Source organism: Lonchura striata, chromosome 4 (assembly GCF_046129695.1).
Source record: "Lonchura striata isolate bLonStr1 chromosome 4, bLonStr1.mat, whole genome shotgun sequence".
Taxonomy (NCBI): domain Eukaryota; kingdom Metazoa; phylum Chordata; class Aves; order Passeriformes; family Estrildidae; genus Lonchura; species Lonchura striata.
The window spans coordinates 71,625,299-71,646,690 of NC_134606.1; the positions used below are offsets into that span (position 1 = coordinate 71,625,299).

Sequence of the window (21,392 nt, forward strand, 5' to 3'; positions counted from 1 at the left end):
GAGAAATGGATGAATGGAGAGAGCTGGCTGGTGATTGGATGAATGTATGGAGAGGTGTATGATGATTGAAAGGATGTATGGAGAGTTGGATGATTGGATGGATGCATGGAGAGGTGGATGATGATACATAGGATGTATGGGGAATGGATGATGAATGAGGAATGGAGGATGGATGTAGGGAGAGTGGCTGCTGATTGGAGCTTGGATGATAGGAGGGATGTATGGAGAACAGATGAGGATTGACTGGATAGAGGGAGAGTGGCTGATGAAGGATGGACAGATGGATGGATGGATGGATGGATGGATGGATGGATGGATGGATGGATGGATGGATGGATGGATGGATGGAGAGTGGCTGATTGGAGAGCTGGGTGATGAATGAATGAGGAATGGAGGATGGATGTAGGCAGAGCGGCTGATGATTGGAGGTTGGATGATAGGGTTGTATGGAGAATGGATGAGGATTGAACGGATATAGGGAGAGTGTATGACGAACTCGTTAGCACATACCCCTAACGAATACTGCTAAAGTGAGCGCAAATACCGTGAGGGGGAATGTGCTAAATGTTCATGATCCTGCCATTGATCCATTCTCTATCATCCAGCCATTGTTCATTCATCAAGCCCTTCCTTTATTTTCTATCATTCATCCATCGATTCATTGTCCTTTCATTCAGTCATTCCTCATCTGTGTCTTCATTCTCCATCTTTCACTCATTTGTCATCATCCACCCATTTCATAATTCTTCATCATTCATCCATTCTCCAGCAGATCTATCATCCCTCCATTTATTCATCATCTCTTTTTTCCCTGTCATCCACACAGCCATTCACCATCCAGCCATTAATTCTTCATTATACATTCAATCATCCCTACATTCATCCCTGCATCCCATCATTCATTTGTTCATCATTCTCTGTCATTCATTCATCCTATCCAGTCATTCATGCCTTCAGTCATCCACAAGCCACTCATTCCCTGTCTTCATTCCTTCTCCATCATCCACTCCTTCATCCCTTCCTCCACTCTTCATCATCCAGTCATTCATTCATCCCATCCATTGCTTCATTCCTTTATTCAACATTCATCCAACCCTTCATAAATTCATCATGTTCCAATGGTTCCTCAATCCCATCCATCATCCATCCATTTATTCATTCTTCACCCATCACCTCTTTATCCATCATCCCTCAATTTATTCATCCTCTTTTCATTCCTGGTCATCCAGTCATTCACCATCCAGCCATTAATTCTCCATCACCTATCTGTCCCAATCACCATCATTCATCCATTGTCCATTATCCATTCTCCATCTATAACCTATTTAGTAATCAACCCTTCATCATCCATTCCACATCCTCCACTCATTCATCATCCATCCATTAATTCTCCATTATTCATCATCCCTACATTCATTCCCCATAATCCATCCATTCTACACTCATCTAATAATTCTCCATTAATTCTTCATTTATTGATCTCTATCCATTCTCCAGCCATCCATTCAATTAGAACTATGCTAAACTTATAAAACTGTAGAAAATAAATGCCCGCCTTTGTATTAACTCCTGTACCAAGGTTGTGTGGAAAGTGTTTTATTTCAGTGTTCTGTAAGCCGTCACCGCTGCCAGGTTAGTCATTACTTTAGTACCACTGCAACTAAAGTTTAGCAGGCACTGACTGCAATCCATTCCTGTGACTGTGTTAATTCATTTGCAGTAACACTTCATCAGCTTGCCAAGCCAAACCTTTTAATTACTGATCCATCATCTTTCTTGATTTCTTTCTCTACCAAAGCAGGGACTTGCACTGTCATGTGGTGACCTGTATAGCTCAAAGCCTCCAATGAAAACATAAACTTCAAATTACAACACACCCAAAACACCTGGGGCTCTTCTTACCTTAATCTTTCCTATCCTATTCACACAACCCAATGCTGTGAAAATGCTGAACAGGCATCTGTAAGAAGCAGCTGCATCCCTCCCTCCTGCAGACACATGACATGCAGTGTCTCGAGAGGGCAGTTTCATCAGCAATGATTGTACCAAAGCATGTCACAGTAGCAGCTGCAGACTTGTGGATTTACTGAGACACTACCTGGGTGCTAAGTGCTCCTTCCCAAGCTGTGTCTTTGAACTTTTACCAGACAGTTCTTGCCCCTTGTTTGGCCTCGGTGAGAAAAAGGGGACTTTTTCTTTGGACTTCTAGTCACAAAACCCAAACTGCATACCCATGTCACCTATTGCTGCACAGCTTTTATCCATTTATCTGTTTTTAAGTATTTCTTTCAACCTCTAAGAAATGCTAATAACGGGGACAAGAGACTGGATTCAGAGGAGGAAACCATCCATTTACCCAGGGTGGGGGCTTAACTGTAGCCACTTCTACAATTACCTCCACAGTTTAACACAGGAATGAACTTTAACTGCACTCGCACCCGAGATTTCTAAGAATTTCACATAAAGCCTCCATGATGTTTTCTTTTAGTCTCAGCAAGTGCCTTAACTAATTCTGCAATGACGACTTTCATTCCACTTTGTTTAAAATTGCTGAGTATAAGAACAGAGTAAGCCTCAGTTTAGGACTTGCCAGTTGAGTCTTCTAGGCCACTGGTTTTGGTCCTTTCAGGAGAACAGACTTTGTCCCTGGGGTTGTGGCCCCACTTGCTGTACTGCTGTATTATATAAAAGTTATTTTTACCTCTTCAAAGTCCTCTTTGGCTGACGGAAGATCAGAAGCCAGGCTGGCATCCCCCAGGTGTTTCTCCGTCCTCTCTCCATGCACTACAGTGGTCTTTATGACCTTGCTGACTTTCCGGCCCTCCACTGGTTCGGACTGGAATTTGGAGGCACTAGAGAGAATGGCAGGTTCAGACAGGGTCACCTGCAAGGTTAGAAAGTACAAGTGAGATGAAGATGAATTTCACATTTCATGATGTTCCACTGGCCAAATTAACTGCTGTGTCTATGGGCTCCACAGGGTAGAATGTAGATCTATTGGCATCAGCTTACTGGAAAGTAAAAGAAAAAAAAAACAGGGGGAAAAGGGGGGAAAAAGGAAAATAGAAAACAGAGAAAAAGAAAAAAGGAAAAAAGATAATATAAGGAAAAAAGAAAAAATTAGAAAGAGGAAAAAATAAAAAATAAAAAACAAAAAGGAAGAAAAGTAAAAAGAAAAATAGGAAAATAGAAAAAAGGGAAACAAAAATAAGTAAAAAAGAAAAACAGGTAAAGGAAATTAAGGAAAAAAGGAAACAGAAAAGGGGGAAAAGGAAAAGGAGGAAAAAAGGGGAAAGAGGAGAATAGAAAAAAGGAAAATAAAAAAAGAAAAAGGAGGCAAAAGAAAAAGGAAAAATAGGCAAAAAAAAAAAATAGAAAAAGGAAAAATGGGGAAAATGGGGAAAAAAAGAAAATAGAAAAAAATAGAAAGAAAAAAGGCCAATAGAAAAAGGGGGTGGGGGTGGGGGGGGAAAATCAGGATTCTTCTTTCTTGTTACTTGACTCCTAAATAATTACTTCTGATGAGTAATTCCTGCAAGCAAAAGTATCAGTGATGTTTTTTACAATTCCAATAACTGCTTGCTGCACCTTGCTTTTGACCCATCACTGCTGAAAGCACACCCCCATTGCCAGCTTCTGGGCCCTTCCTCACAACTTAGTTGTGCTGATCCAATTGCCCGTAGGGCCAGATAGTAAAGTACGGGAGGAAGGCACTTACCTTTAATTACCTGGCTCTGAAACAATTTTTGTTTAAGTCACAGATGTTTTTAGGCTCTTCAAAGCAACAATATACCAGCAAGGTAAACTTACTGTAGCTATGGGGTACTAGGACTGAGTGGCAGAATGAGCACGCTAAGCTGCAGTGGCTAAGAACCCTGCTGGGGTGCTGCTGCTCTGTGCCACAGTAGGCAAAGCACACCCTACCTCTGAGTGCTCACTGTCACTCTTCAGCACAACTCGCTTCACCACTTTGGAATAACCATCTCCCTCTTCCACAGTGACGGGGGCTTGCGGTGTTCCCTGCATTAGCACCTCCTCTTTTTCCATGCCATCTGGAGCAACGTAGCGCCGGATGATCTTCCGAGTGACCTGAAGGAATGGAGTTTAGTCCCCAAAGCCATAGCAGTAAAATATTCCCCTTTGTTCTCTATCTAGCATTTGCTATTCAAAGGGCATTTTGTCCTGCATGAAAGAACCTGCATAGATGGCACTGTGCTCTATTCCTCAAAACCTACTCAAGAGACTCATCTGGTGCTAAAGCTCTCGAGGCACTGATTGGCCAAAGCAAGAAGAGAATTACAGGGTTCAAGATGTAAAACTGCTCAAAAGGATGGGTGTGCATCCTTCTGTGGATAACCCAAACCTCTGCATGGCACAGTTCAAGGCACAGACCTATCTGTAAGAATATTCATGCTTGCCTCTGTGCAACGAGAGCAAGGAATCTTTGGCTGGGGTGGTTTATTCTACCAGGAATTCAAACAGGCTCCAGAGGCAGCCTATCCAGCTGATGGATCATGATGTCTTCTCAGAAGACAGAAGATGGGGTTTGCCACCCTCTCAGCTCAGCCAAGTCCTGAGCACCAAGTTGTCAGATAAAGAAAAGAGCACAGAAGTTCCCCTTTCACTTACATGCTGTGCAGAATTTGTTTTTCTTAGCATGATCTGATTTTGAAGATCTAGACTCTGGGATTGTCTGACTCTTAAAGACCCAGTCTTCTGTTGCTTTCATTAGGACAAACAAACAAACATCTCAGATAAGATTGCAGTGGAGTGGGCTTTTTGGTGGGTTTTTTAAAAAAGAATTAAACAACTTTTTTCTAAAATATGTGGATCTATACAGAATTTTCCTTGGCTTTAAATTAAAGTTAACAAAATACATCCTGTTAGGTTGTACACTGTAACAGAACCATTTTGAAAATCTAAATTATTGTTCAAACTTTGGTATCTCTCATGAGCTGAAATTCTCATTCCTTCCACTCTCTACTCTTTAAATCATGCCCCTTCATAGCAGAAAGTCTGGCATTTCTGTGGATGATTTTTCCTTCCTTTTACAGGAGAGGAAGAAGGTAGCAAGAGGCAGAATTGACAATACCTTCTTTACCACCGTGTGGCCATGTTCATCTGTGTACTGCTCTTCTGTGACTGTTTCTGGTAGCATTTCAGGCATACTATCTGCCTGTATGACAAAGAACAAAGCTGTGTGAAGCGAGGTCTTCATGTGGGTCTTGAAATAAGCCACTTCAACATGAGTTAATTGGTTATGGATTGGAAAAAAAATCAGCAATGTTAGGGAAAAAAACTATTCTGCAAATAAATCCTTAGAAAGGCATGCACAGAAAAGTGATGCCACAGCACACAGGCAAAGATAAGTTAGTTAACCTTGTTGTAGACGGGGCTGACAAGCCTTCATCCTCCTCCTACCAAGGCATCTATGGAGTTTAGAGGGGGGTTAGCAATGTTACTGTAATCCTAAGGTTTATCCAATGGAGATGCATTATTTGGGAGCATCCCAGCTTGAGGTGCAACACAAACTCAGGCCTAAGGCAGCACAAGCTCGTGCAATCTTTCAACACTCGGTACCTGAATGATCACCCGGCGCCGAATGACCCTGGTAGTGACCATCTCATCCTCGTCTGAGCTGAGCTCCAGTCCACCTAACTCCTCTGCTAACTCCTAGGGGAAGCATGGAAGCAGGTCTGTATGTGCTACTAGCAATAGCTACAGCTTCTGTCTTCCTGCACCAGGGCTCTGCAATTCCTACATTTTGCATATGCTTTCTGGGTTAATTACACAGAAAAATATACAAAAGCCTTTTAATCCTCCACAGGGATAGTACAGAGTGCAGAACTCTTCAGTAGGGCTGAACAGTTTTGACAAGAGGACAGTGTAGCAGTGGCTGATCAGAAAGATCAGGAAAAAATAGTAACAACTGTTGAATTGTCTGTCCTGCATAAGGAAGAATTAGAAGTTTAAATAAACACCTCAGAAGGCAAAGAGAGGCTGAAAATAATCCGTTGGGAAATAGCTGTAGTACAAAAACATAAAAGAGGAAAAAAAATAAGGGGGGGGGGGGGGTGATACCAGCTGCTATTGTTTCACTTCAGTAAAAGAATGAGGAGGGAAAAGCTGTATATTATTTCAAGGGCAGCTGTCCTCCAGCAGCACCTGTACTGAACCCTGCTGTAGATACCCTTTCAATCATCTGATACATTTTAAATTCCACCTTTCCCTGAGATCCCAAAGGCAGAGCTCTGAAACCATGCATTCTACAGGTGATACCTGTGGCCACACAGTAGCAAAGAGAAGGCCTTGTTTCTAGTGAACACAAAGGTGAAACTATTTCTGCTTCACTACAACTGCACCTCCTCTGCTTTAACTTGACTTACAAAACTAATTTCCTGCCCAAGGATGCCTTCTCCTTTTCTTCCACTTGATACAGGCAAATCAAGCTGTTTATTCTTAAACTTTCATCTGTCAGGAAACTTTAATTCTCTACTAAAAGCCTACTTTCCTTGCTGGTGGATGCCTTCCCCTCTCTGCTGACATGAAGTCCCTTGTCTCACACAACCCAAGACCTACCCTGTACAGCTTTTGAGGTCCTCTTCACTCTCTTGCCACTGTATCTCTTTACTGCCTGTATGCTATTCTATCAGTACATCCTTGGTACTCTGAAATGCACAGCTGCTGTCTCTTTTCCATCTCACTGACTTTAGAGACCTTTCACACCATTTCTCATGCTGCTCTGGGCTAGCCTTGCCTTTCTTTATGAGTTTTACTGTTATTACTTTGTCCGTATTACATCTGTTTCAGTTTGTTTCTGCCCCTGTTACTGACACACTCTCTCTCAGGCAGAGATGTAACTGTCACAGGCCAAAGGACAAAGAAGGGTAGAGCAGAACCAGAATTACCAGCCTAGACTTTGGGATCTGGGGTTTGACTTTGAAAACCTCAAGAGAAAATCCTTTATCTGACCTTTTAAACCACAGAGGGAAGTAGGAAAAACTCAGTGCCAGATGCAAATTAATTACAAATATTCTTATCTTAAGGAATGAGAGAGTCATAAAAATTGGTTTATTGTGTCAATTACATTGAGGCAAAGTTGTTGATTTACCTTTTCTAAAGATTCCTCTTCAAAACCCCTTCCAGACTTCTCCACCTGCTCCTCAGTGGATTCCACTATCACAAGACTAGATCTCCTTGGAGAGAGGCTTTCCTGGTGGAGCTGGGGGTCCTCAGGCTCTTGGATGATGGGGGAGTCCCCCCTCTGCACAGGGGATGGAGGCTGCGGGTGCGCTGTCTGCGCCTCTCCCTTTGCCCTGCTGGAGTGCGCAGATTTTCCGCTCGCTGCTTTTCCTGCTCCCACATTCTGCTCTGTTCCTGGAGTCGTGACGCTGTGAATTACAGGTCCAAGAGAGTTACCACCGTGCAGTGCTTCCCAATTTCCAGCAATGGAACATTAGGTACTGACTTCATATTGTCCTGTTGTTTGGCAAAGTCTAGAAATAACTGAGACCCCTTGTCAGGAACTACAGAGCAGTCTGTCTGGAAATGCCACCCATCTTCCCAAGCAAATCTCCAAATGGATATCCAACCCTTCCATGGAAGACTGCAAAACCTGGTATTTGTAAAGTATTTCAGAGAGCTTTGCTTTCACTTGTGCCCTCACATCCCTACATACTGACATTTATTTTTTTAGTGGCAGAGCCTGGATTGCTAGAGAAGGATGTGAGGCACCTACAACACTGAGCACAAGCTGTGCAGCTGCAAAGTGGTAAAAGCAACTTTCATGTAGAATTCTGGAGCTTTAGCAAACAGAAATTTAGTAGAGGTCCAGGTTTTGTTTGTAATGGTATCTTTATGGTTGAACCCTGATCCATGATTAATTGCTGATTAATCCCCAAGTTAGTTAAACCTATTATTATATATGTTACTATGTAACACATATATAAGGGAAATGCATCTAATTCCAGCAAATTTACATTCAATATGGTTGTATATTTCCTCTTGGAGCATGTTCCTTACATATTCCTATTTAAATCTTGCCTGATTGTCCACCTAGTTCAAATTAGACCTGCAGAGTAGTGAAAGTCACTTGTCACCTTTACTCTCATATAGTGTTGGCACTATTGTCTCACAAGTATTCTCTGTTCCTCAAAGAAATTAATTTCCTGATGCAAATCCTTAGGGCACATTGGTATTTTTGCCTAACACTGCAACAGAAGCTTTCCTAGATGGTATTTTCTGTCTCCCACACTCTCTCCTGGCAAAAGAATCCCCTTAAGTCCATTTACTGGGCTCAGCTGCCCTTTGAGTGCTAGTAGCTGCATCTCCACATCAAAGCTAATCACCTCCAGGAAAATCACTTCCTTGGATAAGGATTCTTGGTATTTTGCTGGCTTATTAATACCTGACTCTACCCTGCGGAGAGGTCTCAGCATGGGTACATAATCAGGAAAGCTGTGGAGAAATAAACATGATCTATTTCAAATTCCATTCCAAATGACACTCACCCCACTGACAGTCCCACCTCAGAATTCAAGTTTTTGCTGCACAGGTCCTCTATGTGTACTCTATCATGTGTTATTCCTGTAAGTACCTGTGCCTTGCCTCTGTAACACCTCATTTCTGTTCCTTTGGACATCTGAAATGCACTTTTAAAAGCCCAGTTCTTAATAGGTAGTTATGAGTTTTGTAAGTAATGATTAAATTGAAAAAAATTTGCCTCCATTGAAAAAGCCATCCTAAATCTGAAGAAGAGGTCCTTTTGGATTACTTTCATTAATATGTCATCACTTGTCATCCACGACATGAGAATTGAACATATATATAAAACCCCCTTCACTTCTCTATTAACTCTTTGTTCTTTCCTATGTACTAGACACAGTTATTGCTTTGTCCTCACAGTGACAGACTGACTTTCCCTCCTCAGCCTTAAGGCTTCCTCCACATGGATTAAAAAGGGAAAACCACAACTGGAGGAAAATTCTAGTGCGTTCATAAGTTTCAAAGGCAACTGTAAAATACTCTTAGTACACAGAGAAAAGAGAACCCTCTCCCTGCGGCTTCATCTTGGTCTTGTGGCACTTACAAATATTCCTGTTGTGAAGCAGATGGTTTCCCTGGCACATCTTGGGGTTTCCCTGAGAATTCAGCTTCTACTTGTTCCTTGTGTGCTTGCCTCAGAAGCTCAGCCATGGACACTTCTGCCTCGCTCCTGGGAGTACTGTCCTGGAACGGGGAATAACTGGCAGACACGTCTTCCTCGGAGACCAGAGGGGGGTGCTCGGTTGGCTCGCCATCCTTAGACAGTCTCTGCTGTTCTTGCTTGTGTCTCAAGCTGTACACTTCCTCTTGCAGTGCTGAAAACCCTTGCCAAGACAGAGAGATGAGAAATATCCTTACAAGTCTGACCAGAACGCGGAAGTCCTTCCCCTGCTCAGTGTGCATTGAAAATCTCTGGGCACAACATGTGACTGGAAGTTCTTGAACACCTTGAGTGGGAGGGCACCTGGTCTACAGGAGTAGCCCAAGGCATGCCAGACTGCCACTATTATGGCCAGATTTGGATGGTAACAGGCAAAATAGTATTTACTTAGAAATTTACCTCAAGTAATTATGTTTGAAACCCTCCAAGTATAGAAGAAGATTCACAGATTTTTTTTTTTTTCCAGCTGATTAGGATAGATTTTAGTGACTCATCCCCCCCTACATTCATTACTTATCTGCTTCTGGAAAAATTAACTGTACAAAAAAAAGATGAAAACCCTTCATATAGGGCTAGGTGCAAGAAGTAGCTTGTTTTATGTGCCATAGTTACTGGAAACCTAGTGAATTCTGAAGAATAAATTGGGGGGAAACAGAAAAGCTTATACTGAATTTGAGCTGGACAAAAGTTAACATTCTAAAACTACTCGGCTGTGATATGAGAATGCTAATTGTAACAAACATCCTTTTATTCCTACATCCTCTTCAAGACTGGGACCTTCACAGCTGTCTAATATGTTTCAATATTGAGTTAGGCACCCAAAAGTGTCACTTCTGGAAAAGAGGATTTTATGCCAAATAATGTGGAGGTGTTTCTTCAGTTTGCATCCACTGGATCTAATCCATTGAATTTTCAAACTTAAGAAATGCAATAGCATCCAAACAAAATTACAATATCCTGGATACTCAAATCCAAAGGGGTTTTCTGTCAAAGCATGGAGTAGTTTCCCTTTTTTATATCTTGGTCAAATTCTAATACAACCTTGTGAACTTTCATGAAAGCACTTGAATAAGCAAAAAAACCAAACCCCAAGGTAAACTGGGCAAACATTGCTGGCCACAGTGTTTGCTTCTGAAGAACCAGCTAAAGCTCAGATCTTCTACTTGGTGAAAAGTGACCCTTGCGATGCCATGCTTGCATCCATCCACATTGTCAGTGCTTTCAAAATGGCATTCCAGTGCTCCGTCACGAGAGCTGACAGATGAGCCTGGGCCAACACTTCAGAGCAGAGTGATGCTTGGAGAGGCAGCCTAGGCAGTTTGGGTCAGGAAACCCTTACCTTCACTGTGGTCCAATGCCAAGGACTGCTCCGTGTCCGCGTACGTGCGCGTGCCGTGGCCTTGCATGGGGTCTATGCCGCTGGTCTCCATCAGGTGAACGATGTCCATGCGGTTGATTTTCGTGAGACATTGGGTCAGATTGGTATCTGTGCCATTGGAAGGACACCGTGCAGCTCAGTTAAGAATCAAGCACACTCCCTCCCTTCTCCATACTGACTGATGTCATAAATAAATGATAGATACATTTAGAAGCAGTGCTATGTAAAATATAAAAGAACCAAACAGCTGCCTATAAAAACTAGCACTCTGTTTTTTTTTTTTCCTTTTAACAAATTTGTTGAGTTGTGGTGTTGTACAGACAAGACTAGAAACAACATTGAGTAAAATCCATGTTCATCCTTTCTGTAGACTAAATTTTCCCCAAATTCTCTTTGTGATTACAACAGACTTGTCACCTCAGCTAGCAGACTGGGGACAGTTACACACAATAACTGGAGACAAACCTGTTGCATGTTTCCCATCCCTTTCAAGCCAGTATTTGAGGAGCGCGTGGCTCTGGTCTTGAAGAGAATTAGGGTTTTCAATTCGGATCTGGTGAATTTGCTCCTCTGTGAAGTCCAGTTCTCTTGCTAGCTCTGAAAAAGAAATACATCTCTGTAAAGAGGTCTGCTAATACTACTACTACTCCCCTGATCTAATTTCAGTCAAAGAAAAGTAAATGTCTGTGAATTACGGTTTAACCCCAAAACCTGAGAAAATATTTCCATCTTGTTCCATGTTACTTTCACTTGTGCCCACTACTGTTTGCTGCTTCAAGTCTATTAAATCCACCATATTAAAGCGATTGTTTAGAGCAGGTTCCTTTGTTAACCCATTTAGGACTCCTGGTGTCCCAAACAAAATAAGCTTCTGAAGTATTTTTCTAAAGCATTTTAGATAATCAGAAAATCATCCAAAATAAACATGAGAGGAGTGTGGACCATTCCCCTCCTTTCTCACTGGAGCAGAAAATGTGCACTTTACCTGTCCAACTGAATCCAAGATGATCCGCGATGTGGGCCAGTCTTTCCTCTGTCCTTTCCTGATCATCCTGTTGATCTAAAGGTCAAAGAGAGCTGAAGTTGCCTTTTGCAGGTTAAAAACTATTTCTGTAGGGGAGAGAGCCCAGGAAGGGAAAGCACTGGTTTTTCCTAGCTGCTGTATCTAAATGTGGACAGGCTGCGCAACTCAAGTGGGGCCTGTAAATCCCTAGGTTCAAAATGAAACCAAAAATCTTGGTTTTTCAAAAACACAGATCTAGTTTTATTTGGAAATCAGGCGTTCATGTGGAAACCTAATCTAGGACTGAAGCACCTACTATGTCTATTTTGGCCAGGCATTTTACTCTAAAACTTCATTGTAAAGTTCAGTTGAACACTTTGACTAAGTCAAGAGCCATAGTTTTCCATGCCTCCTTAGTAAATGCCAGGGTTGAAGAATTCATTGGGACCAGTGCTTCTGATCATGTTCTTTGTGCTGTAAGGGAAGTTTTGTTCAAACAGTCCATACAGCATGTCAGATTACAGTCTGTATTTGAAATACTGTTAATTTTAGTGTCCCCTATGGACAGGGAGTGAGACAAAATACCAACAACGAAGGCAAAGAAAAATCAGATGGTCATTTGTCAGTCCTTGTTCACATCGCTCATGGTGAGACTGACAGCTCCTCCCATCCCCAGAGCTAATTTGAGGATGGTAGAATTTGAGTTTTGATTTTCCCTGAATGCACATGTGAATTGCACATCAGGAAATTGCTTAGGGTTCGTGATATGCACGTGTCATTCCAGCTCCTGATTTCCATTAGGGCTACTCAGTACTAACACACAAGTAGGCAAGAGGAAAACCAAGCACCAGAAAATGTGTACTAAAAGAGTTACTGGTGGCTCAGAGATTTCTTCAGACAGAGACTGTCAAAAAAAAAAGGAACATAAAAGGTTCATTATTTAAAACTGCAGATCTCATATGTACCAACTTAAAAGTCTGTAAATTTGCCTGTCTCGCTTTTAATTGACACCCAATCATTTCATTATTAGTAGACATTAATAGCTAGTAACAGGGCCAGGGAAAGTCAAAAGCCAAAACGTGCATGACCTAAGCAATCAGTTTAATGACAAAACCATACATATTTCTTGAAGTGTTTTTGCTTATTAAGGTAACACTTCCCATAAGTATTTATGGTTTGCAATCTTGAGATCGTTTCACAGACAAGAACACAGACACAAGACAAAAAAACCAAATTCAGCTCACAAGGGGAAAAAAAAACCACAGCTAACCACTAAAAGCTGAAAAGAAAATGCCACACACATTACACCTGTGCACAAACGCACACACACACACCCCAAAGAAAACAAAGAACAAAAGAGTTTAATTCATGACATGCGTCGCACAGGGAATCCCAGTCGTTGGCAAATACCTTCAGTACGGTCATGGACATTTTCGTCAGGGATACGTTCAATCTGAGTCTCTACAGACTCATCCCAAATGGGTCTGATGTCAAAGATGTCTTCAGGAACTGACTGCTGAGTATCACTGGATGGCACATTTTCAATAACTGAAACTTCTAGGGCACTACTACTTTCGTCATCTGAAACTAATTCTTGTTCTCTCTCTGACTGTGTGAGTCTTTCCACTAATTTAGAAGCTTCGTCACTAATTTCTTCAAAAAACTCTATGGAGTTTTTGTAAAGATCAAAAAAATGGTCCTTACTTTCTTTTGTGGGACTAAAAGCACCGCGGGAGCCTGTAGCACTTCTGCTTTTAACTGGCAACCGTGAAGAAAATACCTTCGATCTTGCTGTTGTTGCCTCATCTGAGTCTAGCTCAAACTTCATCTCACTCTCCCTCTCCCTAGCCTCTGCCTCTGCCTCAGCATAACTCCTAGCTTTGATGGAACGTTTGGTCTTTGGGTCCACGGGACTACTGGCGTCAGATTCCGATTTACTGCGGCTGTCTGGTTTCACGGGGACGGCGCTCGTCACGTCGAGCGCTTTGGGCGACTCTGGCTTGTGGACAGATGTGTCCGCATATGAGTGTTGTGGTTCGGCTTTTTGGAAAGCGGTTTTTACAGGAATTTTAGACTTTGGTTTTGCTTGGTCATCTTTTCCTTCACACTGCAAACTGTCCGGGAAGTCATCTGGGGAAAGGCTCTCGTTTTCCGATTGTTGCAAGGATTGCGATGCGGCAGCAGCTGTTCTCACAGGGATTTTGGATTTGCTTTCACAAGAAGGCACAGTCTCCATTACAGCAGTGGGGATTTCAATCACAGATCTCTGTTCCTCTGGGGAAGAGTCTGGGGACTCCTCACCCTGTTCAGAAGTAACCAATCTAGTGACTTGGGAAAAATCTAATTCATCTTCTACCACACACTGCTCGGGAGAGATGGGGCAAGGCACCTGACTGCTATCAACTGTGTCAGTCTCCATTCTGGAGAGGGGCTCAGCTTCAGAGGCAGCAATTTCTTTCTTTGGTGATTTTGAAGAAGCTGAAATACCCATTTTAATTGGAATTCTGGATTTAAGATCTGCTTTTTCAGTGCCTGCACTGGCACCTTCACCCATCATTTCTTCAGATCTATCACTAGACTCAGGTGATGGGGGCGAATATTTCAATGCATCTTGTTCTTGTATATCTGACTCCTCTGACTCTGAAGGTGCAAATGGATCCACTGACCCCTTCAGCTTTGAAGATTCTGCCTCTGCTACTTCTTTCACTTCTTCACATAAAGAAACTTCTTCCTGAGGCTCCTGCCCCACCTGGAAGAAGTGAAAGCTTTCATCTGGGTAGTTCCTTTTGGTCATGTCAATGGCTCCACTTCTAGTCATCTCAAACAACTTGCCTTCCTGAAAAAGAAAAGGATTTTGTTCACTGAGTGGCGTCCCTTCTTCGGTGGGTGTCCTGGCCGGTGTCGTGTCAGGGGTTGTGCCTTGGGATCGCCTGTCTACCATCAACCCAAATATCTTTTGTTCCTCTTCTTTCACCCGAGCTTCAAAAGCTTCATCATCTTCACGTATTTCACTCCACATGTCAGAATCCACATCGGTTCTGGTGATGACAACCTGACTCACCAATTTCTCTGTTTTATCTCCTATATCCTCAAGGGCAGATTCAGATAATTTTGTTGAATCTGAGGTCGGTGACCCTTGTGATATTGTCTGAAATCCATCCTCTGGTTTTGGCTCCATTTCCATGTACACTTCCTCTGAAGAGCAATATTCACTGCCCATGTCTCTGCTAAGTAGATCTTCAGCAGTCTGATCTTTCCCTTCTGCAATAGAACAGGTTTCCCTAGATAACAGACTTCTACCAGATCCTACCTCGCTTTCAGAGTCAGTGAAGAAATGTCCAGAAGACACATTTTCGTAAGGGCTCACTATATACGGAGCACTACCATCATCAGCATCTGCTGCACGGCTGTTGAGTTCCCCGGTGTCAGTGGTTAGGAACGAATACTCTGGTAAGGGCTCCTCAGCATGAGCAGCCCTGTGGGATGTCTCACAGCCTGTATCTGCTTTTCCCAAATCCCTTGCCGAAGCAGAATGGGCAGTGGTGTCACCTTCAGCCAGTTTGCTGTCGCGTGGGACAGAATACTTGGTGGTACTGTGTCCATGAGAAAGACCATCTGCCTCTTCTGACACAGCTCCTGTAGAAATGAGATCGCTGCATGGTAACAGGGCCGCGGGTTTGACACCTTTATCGGTAGCATCGCACTGCCCCATTGTTAGGGAAGACTCAGTGTGAACCTCTTTTTGAGAACTGTCACCAACAGAGTGACAGGGAGTACACCCAGATCGTGTGACCGAGGCGTCGGGACTGACCATCTCACAGTCACCTGTACCATCACAACACTTTGATTCCGCACTTTCTGCTGACTCACAACCATTGGAAGGACAAGTGCCCACGGAAGGCTTACAGCTGTGCCCAAGAATAGGCAGCTCCTCTTTGTCACCTTTGTCTTGTGCTTTAACCTCACCTATCCTGACAGAGCACGGTTGGGAATCAATGGGTTGGAAACCTGCTTCATCAGGGCTAGAGCTGGAGTCCATACTAGATGGTAATGGTGAGGGTGGCTGCACTCGGATCACAGGCTCCATTAAGAGGCCTGAGTCAGCTTCTTTTTTGAGCCGAGTCAATTCTGGCTCACTTTCGGAAGAGGAAGAACTCTTTCTAGACTCAGCAGCAGGTGTCATCAGCGTGGGTATGCCTTTTTCTACTACAGCAGTCAGCTCTGATGCTTCAGCCTCCCTTAAGGCTTCTGAATTGGCAACCATAGAAGATTCATCTTGTTTACAACTCCTTTTATAATCTCTCTTCTGTTTTGCTTCTTGTTCCAATTCATCAAACATTTTGATTTTGGTCACCATTTTAAACATCTCTTCTTCAGGAGTGAATCTCTTCTTTGGTTCACTTTCTGAATCGTCCTCTGGTTCTTCGTTGACTTCGGGGATGGTGGCCGACTTCGGTATGTCTGCCATTTTAGGTGTGATTTCATAGCTAATTTCTTCCGAACTAGGAGTTTCGGGGGAAACGGGGCTTTTCCCTGAACTCTCCATGAGGGATGTTTGCTCTAGACTGTCATCATCGGCACTTCCCTCAGGGTCACGGAGAATCCTGGAACGCACCGATGCCAGCTCTGGGCAGGCTTCTGCTTTGCTATGAACAGATGGAAGAGCACCCTGCCCCAAAATACAAGCCTTCACTGTTGGTTCTACGGGGCTGCTTTCAAGGGAATCGCGGCAGGGGGACTCTTTCATAGGACTGGGCTCCAAAGAGTCAGGCGTTTTGTGTGATGAGTTATCTTCTAGCACTGGACTTGCTTCGAGGGAGTCTTTATGACTTATAGTCAAAGAGTCATCTGCAACTGGGCTAAAGCCTTCACTATCATGGCTAGCAAGTGAAAGTTCCAATTTCTGGGGACTTCTAACTGTAAAACGGCGTTCACAGGCTACATCTTTTTCTTTCTCTAAAGCAGTGTCATGTGTTTCAGAAGACTTAGTGAAATGTGCAGTGGTTCTGGATTCTTTATCCCTGCTAATATCTTTCACAATGGAAGCTGAGCTACTTTCTTTAAGTTTATCAGCCTCTTCTTCAGAGGCTGGAGGTACGTGCTCTTCTGATAAATGGTCAGAATGAGACTCACTAGTCTCAGTAACAGCATCTAGCTGCCTCTCAGTAATACCTTTTTCATCTTCCTTTGAGGAGAGTTCCTTCGTAGAACGTGTTTCTGCTGTTGTGTGTACTTGAGGCGCTCCTTTAGCGTCTTCAATTTGCCCATCAGTTTTCTTTGGTGAGAATGAAAGGCTTTCTGGGCTTGTTTCGGGAGTCTCTGCCAGACCCTCATGCTTGTAACTTTCCTCTGAGCTGATCTGAGGGGTTCCGTCAAGCAGGCTGCCTGGAGAGTCAGCCACACCTTCGTGTTTAAGACTCTCTGAGCTTCCATCAAGAGCAGCACTTTGCAGAGAAAGAGCAGGAAGGAATTCGTCTTTCCCATACTCTGTGGGAAAAGCAGCACCAAAAGGACTGGTCAGTACTTGCTCCAAGTTAACCTGTCCCTCCTCTGTCACTGAGAGGTGTCGGAACTGTTTGTACTTGTCATTTTCCTCCAGTTCTTCTTTAATGACATCAGAAAAGTCTGTTGAGGTTTTCCTGTCAGGGCTGATCTGGAAATCAAGATCTCCCTGATCATCAGAAGTCCTGCCCTTCCCGGCTGCCATTTCTTTGGCACTTTCAGCAATCATTACCGGAGGGAGAGGTTGGGTTGGCTTTTTGCTGCTCTGCTCTTTTACTTGGTCTTTGCCACTAGCTTTTTTGGCAGTTTCGATGGTGGAAATCTGAGTTTTTCCTTTCTTTGATTGTGGCTCTTTCTCTGCTTTTGAGACCACGCTTGGTTTGTCCTTCTGTTTGTCCGTCTTGAGGTTTGACGTTCGCTTTGCTTCACTCTGCAAAGGAATTGTTTTTTTGCGGGGAGTTTCCTTCTCAGGGGCCTGTTGCTTCTGCTTGACAGATTTGTGTTCAAAGAGTCCAGAAATATTCTTGGACGGGTCTTGTCCTGACTGGAAGGCTTTCATTAGTTCCCGAACGGACATGGTCTCTTCGAGTCTCTCTGTCTTAGAAGAAGGTGAGACAGGGGGCTGGGCTTTATGTGCTACTGGCTTTTTGGCTTGCACTGGTTTTTTAGGCGCCTTCTCGGCAGGACCTTCTTTTGCCTGGACTCTGACAGGCAGTTTTGACCGTACTTTTTGCTCATCTTCTACTCGTTTCTGAAGAGCTTTCACTTTATCTTTTATTGAGCCAATGGGAGTTTCCTCGATAACAGGGGACACAGCTTTAGGCTCTGGAGCACCTGTCACCTTTAGGCCAGGCTCCCCAGCCGGTGCCTCGTCTGCAGTGAGCTTAGGCAGTCTCAGTTTCTCCCCGCTGCTGTGCACCTTGCCTTCCTTTGGCTTTGGTTTTTCTCGTAGTTTTGCCCTAAGGGGCTTTTTAACTTCTGAGGCTGCCTTCTGTTGTTCTTGTGAACTTGGTTTCCCAGTTTTTGGAGATTCTTTTCCTTTTTTTTCAGAATCCCTGCTTACTACTACAGGTTTGACTTTCTCTTCTACTACCTCCTCTTGTAAGGCCTGTGGCTTTCCCTCATGAAGAGAAACATGTGTTTCTAAATCCTCTGCGAGGTAATCCATTCCTGTCATGTCTGGCTCCCCTTTTTTTGTTGTCCCTTTGTCCACCCTGACTTCTACGTGGCTCGGCTCTGTGACTTCTGATGGAGCATTTCTCCTGGCCTCTTCAATTTCTTCATCGCTGACAATGATCCATTCTTCTTCTAAGGGTTCTTGTCTGGAAAGGGACTTCTGCAAACCATGTTCTTCTCTGGTGTAGGATCCGCCTCTCAGAATTTCATTTACTTTTTCTAAGTCCTCTTTCACTCTTTCAACTATTTCAAAAGGTTCTCCTGGCTCTTCTTCAGCAGACTTTTCAAGATCTTTCACCTTAATGGAGCCTGATTTATCAGAAGGGTCACTTGTCAGGATGGCAGTCATTTTGATCAGATCTTGTTTCATCTCAGAAACTTCAGACAACAGGTCTGGACTGGCTAGTACAGGGACTTCATTAACCAGATGGCTTTTCAGGACAGATGTTTCTGTAGATTCTGTCTCGTCATCTTTGATGCGAATGAAAAACATTGAAAGTAAAATGGAAATCAAAAATAGAGATTGGAAAATGTAATCAGGACTGAAAATGACAGTCTTTGGCTGTAGTGGTAGGAAGGTCAACAAAATGGGCCAGGAATGGTGGATCCACAAGATCTGAGGGTACAAGAGCAAAGCAAAGCTAACGGGGGACGGGAAAAAAAAAAACAACTGAAAAGGAAAATGGCAGGAAATAACTTGCTTCACTTTATCTCTAGAGCACAATCACACATACAGTATCAAAGCTGGAACAAACCAAACCAGGACACCACTAAAAAAAAAAACCAAAACAACAACAACAAAATTTCAAATCAAAACCAGAAGGAACACAGTGAAGTTACACAAAGAGAGGCATCTCAAGATTGTTCAGATGTTACAGATCAATGTTCAAATAAAAAGAAAAACAAGAAAAAAGGGGGAAAGCATTAGAACTGATTGAAAGTCGATTTCCTCTAAGAGAAAGCCAGTGTTAGCAAACTGTCAGAATAACATCGGGTTAACAGTTTTGTTTTTCTTAATGACCAAAATAAAAAGCAAAAAGTAATTCTGCATTAATCTAAAATATGATCAAATATGTAGAGATCTGAATCAGCTGCAAACCGGCATTTCATCTAAGGGGATTTCACACCTACACAATGAAACAAACAGGCTTTTGTTTTAAGAGGCATGGTCCTTTTCCTTGGAACATCCTCATTGACAACTAATGAACTGACTGAGGAAAGAGAAGACAGAGAAGAAAAGGAGAGATAATAAGAAAAAACTGTGAATCAACTTAGAAGTGATTTCAGAGTTTTAAAAAATGTAATGTATGGCAACCCAAGGTCACAGACAGTCACACTAGACACATACGTACAATTCATGTAAGGCAAGTTATTTCCATGCAAAGCAAAGGTGTTGCAAATGCTGCTGGGTATGTAGCTTTGGTTAAAAACAAGAGCTCTAAAAATTATTCATCTAAATTAAAGGTACATGAAGATACTGTAAACATACTGTGGTGAAATATTTGTCTAATCTGGCAATCAATATACAGGAAGGTGGCTGCAGATAATTCCCATTATGCCATAACTGCCTGCTGGTAATATTTCAGCAAGGACTAGCAGAAAATGGATATTGAACAGAACAAAACACTGGAGAACTGAAGCAAGTTACAAACAGAACATAATGCTTAGGAATCACAGATGGACATTTTCTCTTTAAAGGTAGCATGTCACATGGGACTGCACATTTCAGCACCCCAGGGAAAGTCAAAGAACTAATGCAAATAAAGACACCTTAAGGAATATATAATTAGCTGTCTTTATTTGTAAAAATGATCCATTTTGCTATGCTGTTCTCCTGAGTGTAACGAATGCTAAATATTTGTGCTGTACATTAATTAGAGCCAGATTGCTGCAGGGTATTATGGTGCTGAAAATGTGGTCTTTTGGTGCTGCTGCTTTACAATGAACTGTCTGATGCATGCTGAAATGCCAGCCAGTAATTTTGTAAATTTGTAATATGTACTTTCATAAATATCAAATGTATGACTCCTTCACTAGCCAATAATCGAGTTAATCAGTCTGAAGCAAAGCAGCTCCAGTGGGAAATAAATCGGAAGTGCTATGCAGAGAGTGTGTGGCTGGAGCAGGAACACTCACTGGGGTTCTCTGGGGCCCTGGCAGAGGAGGCAGTGAGGAAGCAGCAGGAGGACAATGCATTTTAACAGCAGACAAGGCAAGGTGTTGCACTCCAAACTGGAAACAAGGCAGATGTCATGCTTTTCCTGAACAGATCCAAGAAATGGATGCATTTGGCAGCAGCTCTCATTAGAGACATTTCAATGTGCTCAGAGATTCACTTGATTTGCCTCTCCCATAAGGGAAATGTTTGCGATCCCCCCACCCATGGTCTGTCATGGTCTTAGCCTGATTGTGCATGTACAGAGGGTGTTTGTGCTGTGCTAAACTGTCAGCTCAGATTTCCAGCCATATTTCACCACAGTAAAGGGTGGGGAAAGGGATGGAGGGTTAAACAGGCTGATTCCCTTGGACAGTATCACTTTTTGGCATGGTTGTATTCCATGAGATTAACGAAATAGACTGGAGTCCTCATGAGGTTTTCATTAAAAGTGATACTGTCATCTGTCTCAAATATGAGCAAGAATGTGCATCAACAAATGGAGAAAACAAAAGAAATGGAGGGATAAGCATTCATACAAGCAAAATAGCAATAGCAGGTTCACTAGGGATGTCAAAGGAAAGTAAAGGCTTAGATGAACGGTTTTTTAACTGTATTACTTGTTAATTTACATGTTAATTGTATTGAATTGGATAGCTGCTGAGATATTAAATGGGTTTTTATTATGTTTTTAAAGTATTGATGTTATTAGCAATAGCAGTTAAAACTTAGCTCTCTTTCATGCTTATCTTTACTCTTAACATCTCTCATACAAATTGCATCATAACATTCTCAAGAAAAAAAAACTTACTTTTTTCTGAAGTCATATCAACCTGGAAGAGGAAAAAGCAGGAGATTTAAAACTTCAAATATAATTGTTATACAGACACTACAGGTGAAATGCTAGTTGTATGGAGATGCATGGACTTAAATGGAACCAAGAATGCATTTAAAAGAATAGTAAAACATGGCT

General features: G+C 42.6%; 1 protein-coding gene across 3 annotated transcripts in view; it reads right to left on the reverse strand.

Annotated features, from left to right (window-relative positions):
• The window catches only part of ANK2 (ankyrin 2), a 184,044-nt gene that overhangs the window by 3,180 nt on the left and 159,472 nt on the right, over positions 1-21,392 (reverse strand). For 2 of the 3 annotated variants that reach the window (XM_077783070.1, XM_077783069.1), the window contains exons 40-51: positions 21,231-21,252; positions 12,997-18,735; positions 11,569-11,643; positions 11,049-11,180; positions 10,545-10,691; positions 9,089-9,368; positions 7,112-7,391; positions 5,581-5,673; positions 5,093-5,176; positions 3,925-4,089; positions 2,702-2,884; positions 1,750-1,841 (exon numbers count right to left, since the gene is read on the reverse strand). In XM_077783070.1, coding sequence (XP_077639196.1) covers positions 1,750-1,841; positions 2,702-2,884; positions 3,925-4,089; positions 5,093-5,176; positions 5,581-5,673; positions 7,112-7,391; positions 9,089-9,368; positions 10,545-10,691; positions 11,049-11,180; positions 11,569-11,643; positions 12,997-18,735; positions 21,231-21,252 — 7,292 coding nt within the window. The remainder of the gene's footprint in view (positions 1-1,749; positions 1,842-2,701; positions 2,885-3,924; positions 4,090-5,092; positions 5,177-5,580; positions 5,674-7,111; positions 7,392-9,088; positions 9,369-10,544; positions 10,692-11,048; positions 11,181-11,568; positions 11,644-12,996; positions 18,736-21,230; positions 21,253-21,392) is intronic. The other variant, XM_077783071.1, reaches the window with a different exon arrangement.